The 6000-nt window shown below is 40.3% G+C and overlaps 1 protein-coding gene across 1 annotated transcript in view; it reads left to right on the top strand.

Moving 5' to 3' along the window:
- Daw1 (dynein assembly factor with WD repeats 1) overlaps positions 1-6000 on the top strand; it is a 42094-nt gene that overhangs the window by 14521 nt on the left and 21573 nt on the right. Inside the window, exons 4-5 of the mRNA XM_055616955.1 lie at positions 1419-1477; positions 2461-2583. Coding sequence (XP_055472930.1) covers positions 1419-1477; positions 2461-2583 — 182 coding nt within the window. The remainder of the gene's footprint in view (positions 1-1418; positions 1478-2460; positions 2584-6000) is intronic.

Here is a 6000-nt window from a genome sequence, read left to right as displayed (position 1 = left end):
ACACACACACACACACACACACACACACACACACACACACAGTTTGGTTTGTTTTTTTGTTTCATTCTGAAGCGGGGTGTCTTTGCATAGTCCCAACTGTCCTGAAACTCACTCTGTAGTCCAGGCTGGCCTCAAACTCAGAAATCCACCTGCCTCTGCCCCTCAAGTGCTGGGATTAATAGCATCGCCACCACTGCTTGGCTATGTTTACTTTTATTTTATTTCATTTTTCTAGAAAAATACTTGCATTTTGCCAAGACTAACCTTCAATAGATATTTATTGAAATAATGAGTGAATCTCAAAATACTAACTTTTTGAGAACTTCAATAAGGACTTGGAATAAATTTACTTATCTTTTTAAATCAGTTTATTTTCTAGTTAGAGTACTTCTAAGAAGTTGTATTTCATAATATATCAACACTTTCAATTTTCTGCTTTATGGTGAACTAATTACAAGCCAGCGAATTATTGACCAAATGTGGTATAAATATGCTTTTTTCCTCGTTGTTTCTGACTAAATTAAAAATATAATAAATGTACCAATGTAATTACTGAAGAACAGCTTTTAAAATTAAATTAAAAATTGTTCTAAGATTGCTTAATGTTAGACTGACGTATCATTTTGTTTTAAGTATTATTATTACAAATACTTTTTGTTTATCATTCATGATAAATGTCCAAGTTCTCTCGGTCCTCATCCAGTCAAGGTCCCACACTTTATTTTCTCTCCAGCAGGTGGCACTGTTTAATTACAAATATAAGCTGTGTCACTTGAATGACATTGAAATGTCTCATGTAAAGGAACATATTTGATATGTTTTGATATTCAAGAGGCAGCTAATAATAGTCACACTCTGGAAGCAGACATACTGAGGCTGACTCACACCAGCTACCCACCCAACCAATCGGTTATTCGATCTATATTTATTCAACGAGTATTCACAAAGTATCCACTAACTGATAGGTAATGTAGGGATTCAAGGATAAATGAGGCATTCCAACTTGAAGGGAGTCTTAAGATTAAAAAAAAAAGTAATATTGTATTATAAAACATATTTGAAACATAGTTAAGGTTTTTTTCTCATGTACACTGTTCAAATATCCATAGAAAATCATAGCATGTACAAAACAAACGTTACAAAAGAATGCTATATGGAATCTTCTTCAGTAGCCATAATTTGCCTTAACAGTTAGTTGATATTGATGGAAAGTGAAGAGTCAGTTACTTTTTGCAATTATCTGTAGCTACTGAGAGTAGAGTTTATCTTTTATTCCTAGTTCATTTAGCTATTGAGGACCTTGACTATTTACTACATGTGGCTAAGAATGCATCACAAGTCACCATATGTTTGAAGTTAAAATGGATACATTTAATTTGGTGTGAGTCCAAAATAAATGGTGTTTCCTTCCGTTGAAGGTTCTCAGAGCACACATCCTGCCGTTGACCAACGTGGCACTCAACAAAGCAGGATCGTGGTAAGGTCCCCTTGTTAACTTTTTAACGTTTAGCAATCAAAGGATGAACATTTCTGAGGGTTTCTCCAGTAGTTCAGTTAGTCACAGACCTAATGTGCCCATCTCCCGGATTCCCCGATCCTGCTAACCACAGAAGATGCTGCAAGCACTTGCTCCCGCTGCTCTAATCCAGCTTTTCCATGCCTTGGTGTAATCTTGTGCGAGAAGCACCCAGAGGTGTCCTCAAGCGCTACAGCCAAGAATAAGAAGATGCAGAACAGTACACGGAGGTGTCTGCCTCTTTGCCTGGGCTGTAGAAGCTGTCAGTCGGGGGCATCATTGTGGCTGGTCAGGATGTGTTCCTTCAAAAGAGGGCCTTTTCTATCCAGCTTTGTGTCTTTTGTGTGATGCTTAGGACCACCACCACTGTGTTCTGAGGCTGCTTTGATCAGCTTCAGCTCTGAGGGCCATACACAGACATGCAAATATGCCTTATCAGTTCGCTCCGATCCCTGTAATACAACAGCACAAAGTGGCACTCAAAAATAAAAGCATTTTTATATTGCAGAACGTAACGATGGAGGATGTGTAGGGTATAGGGGACGAGAGGAGGCATGATGAAGGTAGAAGTTACGATCTAACAACTGAGAGCAGAGCCCTACTCACAATGTGAGGTGTTACAAAAGCTGCAGAAGTCATTATAACACACACTTTAATTGTACAGGAATGTTAAAGGAATGGAGCTGAGAATATTTGATTTTTATTTAGTAAGCTTTCTTTGTTCCGAATATATAATATCCTATATAAAAAGGCACACCAAAGGATAATTAAAAAGTTATCATGTAGGAAAAACAAAAAAACAAAAGTCAAACAAGGACACCCTCCCCCCCCAAAAAAAAACCTCACCCCCACCACGAAACAACAACAGAAAAACTCAAACAAGGTATCAATGAGCAAACCCCTGCCTTTCTCACCGTGCAGTGTGCTCCTGTCCCCTGTTTTAGCTTCATCACAGGAAGCTATGATCGGACGTGCAAGGTGTGGGACACGGCATCCGGAGAGGAGCTTCATACCCTGGAGGGCCACAGGAATGTGGTTTACGCCATAGCCTTCAACAACCCTTACGGGTATGTTCGTTCATTCTCTTACTCCGTCATCATCCATGTTCTCACCCCAGCACCTAGTGGCTGATGGAGGGAAAAAAGAGAGAGAATGAAAATGTACTGAGTTTTTGCTGTTCCTTGGAAGCTGTTCAAGTTTCTTGCATCGTCTCCTGCCTTTTGGCTCTAGTCTTTCCACTGAACACGTTGTTGGAGGGCTTTCCCCTGCATCGCTGCAGAGAGCTGGGGATGCGGTCAGCGAGGCTGCCTCCCTGCCTCCCTTTCAAAGTTCCTCAGAAGCCGTTCTTACTGGTGCACAGCATTGTGTTGGTGGCTCTGGAGAGTAAGGCTTCGCCTACCGCGTCCCATGACTTCTTTCACGTATGAATGAGTATTCAGTCTCACGGCAGAGAAAAAAAAAACAAACAAACATATGCAAGTGCAATATGCTAAATAACAGTGCCAAGAGCAGTCAACACGGTTGGCTGATCGAGTACATCAGCAGTGCCCTCTGTTCTCATCCGCTACAGTTCTGATGCTGGCGACACTGGGTGCTTGTAGCCACAAAGCACCCATCACCCCGTCACTCTGCCTGGCCCTTCAGAGGTGAGTTTCTAAGCTTTGCGAGGGGGCAGTTGTGTGACCACAAACCTGTGCGTTCAACCATAAGTGTGAAAATGACTATGGGGTTTCATTACACGCTATTTTTTAATTGTTTTGATATCAAAACAATTAAAAAATAGCGTCTACACCAATGAGACGCAAAGATGAAGAAAGAGTTGCTGCCTTCTATGAGCGGATAAGGGGAATGTCTGAGAAGACTTTTCCTAAATGAAACTGTGGGTACAATCCAATGGGTTCTGTCCTCTGATGTATTTACAGTCTTCAAGTTTCTCTTCCTATTTAAAAACTTGAAATACGGACTCCATTTATTTTCAGAATTTACACACATGGCGATGCTAAGGTCAGAGGACATTTCCTAGGCCTCACTTCTCTTCTTCCACCGTGTGGGCACAGAGATCAATTTCTAGAGGCTGGGCAGCAGGTATCTTTACTCAAGGAACCATTTCTCCAGCTCCTTCACATCCCATTAAAAAAAAAAAAAAAAAACTAAACTAAAAATTGTGGGATTCATTCAGATTACTGTGACACAGGTGACTAATAGGCTGACCCAGGGTCATTCTAGTGAGTTCAGAGACCTTGGCTTGCTGTCACAAGAGTGCCACCTGAGTGTATCTTTTTGGACAAAATTTCAATGAAAGTGTTTTCTTTTACAAATGATCCCTCGAAATGGCTTTTTTCCATTAATGAAGATAGCTGGAGGAATCTGGCTCATTTCTTATCTCACTGTAGTGGCTAGAATAGAACAGTAAATAGTTTAAAGATGAAGGGAAGGAAACCGGGGAGATTTCTCCTGGTTTGTGTGTCTTTAAAGATGATTCTCATAAAGCCTAAGTCTGAAGAGGGAAGCCTGGTGACGATACCAAGGGCGGGAGCAGGAGCACCTTGGGCTTTAAATTGTTGATTCACCAGCTTCCCAGCAAGCTAGTCTGTCTGAGAAGTGACTGTTTCCCACAGAGCGATGCAGGGCTGGGGTCAGCACGCTCTTTGGAGGACATGTGTTATCCTGTGGGACTGGGCTTCTTAAAGAGGCTTGCGAACACAGGAGTGAGAGAGTGAATGTGTTTTTGACAAGGCTTGTTTTGGTAGTCTGATAGGATCAGAGGGCCACGCGAGGAGGCAGGGGATCATCAGCCCCCACGAGGCATGGAGCCTTCTTTGATAGAGTGGCAGAGGGAGAAGATGGAATCTGTAAGATTGTGTGCACTTAGAATTTTATGTCACAGTTAAAACAATTGACATGTGAGCTTCTCCTCTCATTATATCTTTTAAAAGAACTCCCCAAACACCTTGATTATGATGGCACAATCAATTTTAATTGGTACTATAAACTGATTAACTAGTATAATTAAATTGTAGAACATTAATTTCGATGCATACATTTTTATATTATAATGATAATTTTATAGTACTTAATTAAACTCCCTTGTAAAAATAAAAATTTTCATTGAAATTACAAATATACTGTCTTAATGCTGGTGTAATGTTCAATTTTACTCAATGTTCATTAGGAGTCTATTTAACAGGCATGGTATTTTTATGTCTGTGAAGAATGTTTTCTGGAGAGAGTCATATATTCTGATTGTTCTAATAATTTCTACCTATGCTTTGATGAAGAGCCACATGTTAAATTATGAAAAGAGTCATCCCAGCCTGATGATTTATTTATGAGCTAAAGCAGGGTTTCCCATTGCACATCATTGCATTTGGGATTCAGAGAATGAGTTTGAGAGCTCTCAAAGAGTGAGATGGAATATGTGTGTGTACTCACACATTTGTGTCTAAGTGTGTGCCTATGTGTGTGTGCTCACTTAGTGTTTGTGTGTTTTATATTACCAAGGGTAATTTTGACTCGATACTGTAATTCTTAAATCATGATAATTATCTTTTATTATATGACGTCGTAAAGGCACAGAGAACAGTTTGTTACAGAATACAAATTGACCAAGAGATAATGGCAACTTGAGATTAATGCATTTGAAGGCCAGAAAGGCTAGCAAAATGGCCTGAGGTAACTCATAGGTCTGTGAGCTCATATTGAGCAGGTGTTGAAAGGCAGCAGAAATGATGGCAGGGAAGAGCCCTTTTGAGACCCTGGAGCCTGACTGGCATAGAGTGCCAGGAAGCTTTTGGGAATTCTGAGAGTGTTCACCAGGATGAGCTGTCCCTGTGCTTGCACAGAAAGGCCCTTGCTTCATTTAGTCAGAGTGATTGCAGATGCACTGAGCGGATGGCCTGGGACCAGAGGGAAAAGACAAGACTTCAGCACTAATCTGGACAAGTATAAGTTCTGCTCCTGTCCTGAACGCTTATAACTTTGTTTAGTGTATGTGATTTGGGCTCATGGTCTGGCTTTTATTTTAACAACCATGAATTTTCAGCAAGATAATATGCGATTATAATGTAGGGACAGAGGATGTAGTCCAGTGGTAGAACACTTGCTCAGCAAAGGCAAGAGCCTGACTTTGGAAAAGAAAAATGAGAATACTGGAGAAACAAAAAAGTAAATATTTTAGATTTTTAAATAAAATAAAATAGAATTTGAGGCACAATGATGCATGTTTGGAGTCTCAACACTCAGGAGACTGAGGCACAAGAATCCTGATTGAGGCCTCCACTTGTAATGAGATCCTGTCTGAACCAAACTAAACCAAACCGAACCAAACTGAACTGAAGCGAAGCAAACCAAACCAAACCAAACCAAACCAAACCAAACCAAACCACACCACACCACCACACCAAATAATCCAAATGGGTTGACATTACTTTCTGAAAAGAGTAAATAAGGATTAGGGATGAAAGAAAGATATCAGTGCTAAGATG

This window comes from Psammomys obesus, unplaced genomic scaffold, assembly GCF_907164565.1.
Source record: "Psammomys obesus unplaced genomic scaffold, mPsaObe1.curated_primary_1811, whole genome shotgun sequence".
NCBI lineage: Eukaryota > Metazoa > Chordata > Mammalia > Rodentia > Muridae > Psammomys > Psammomys obesus.
The sequence above is the reverse complement of the archived record's forward strand: the minus strand, read 5'-3'. Positions and strand labels throughout refer to the sequence as shown.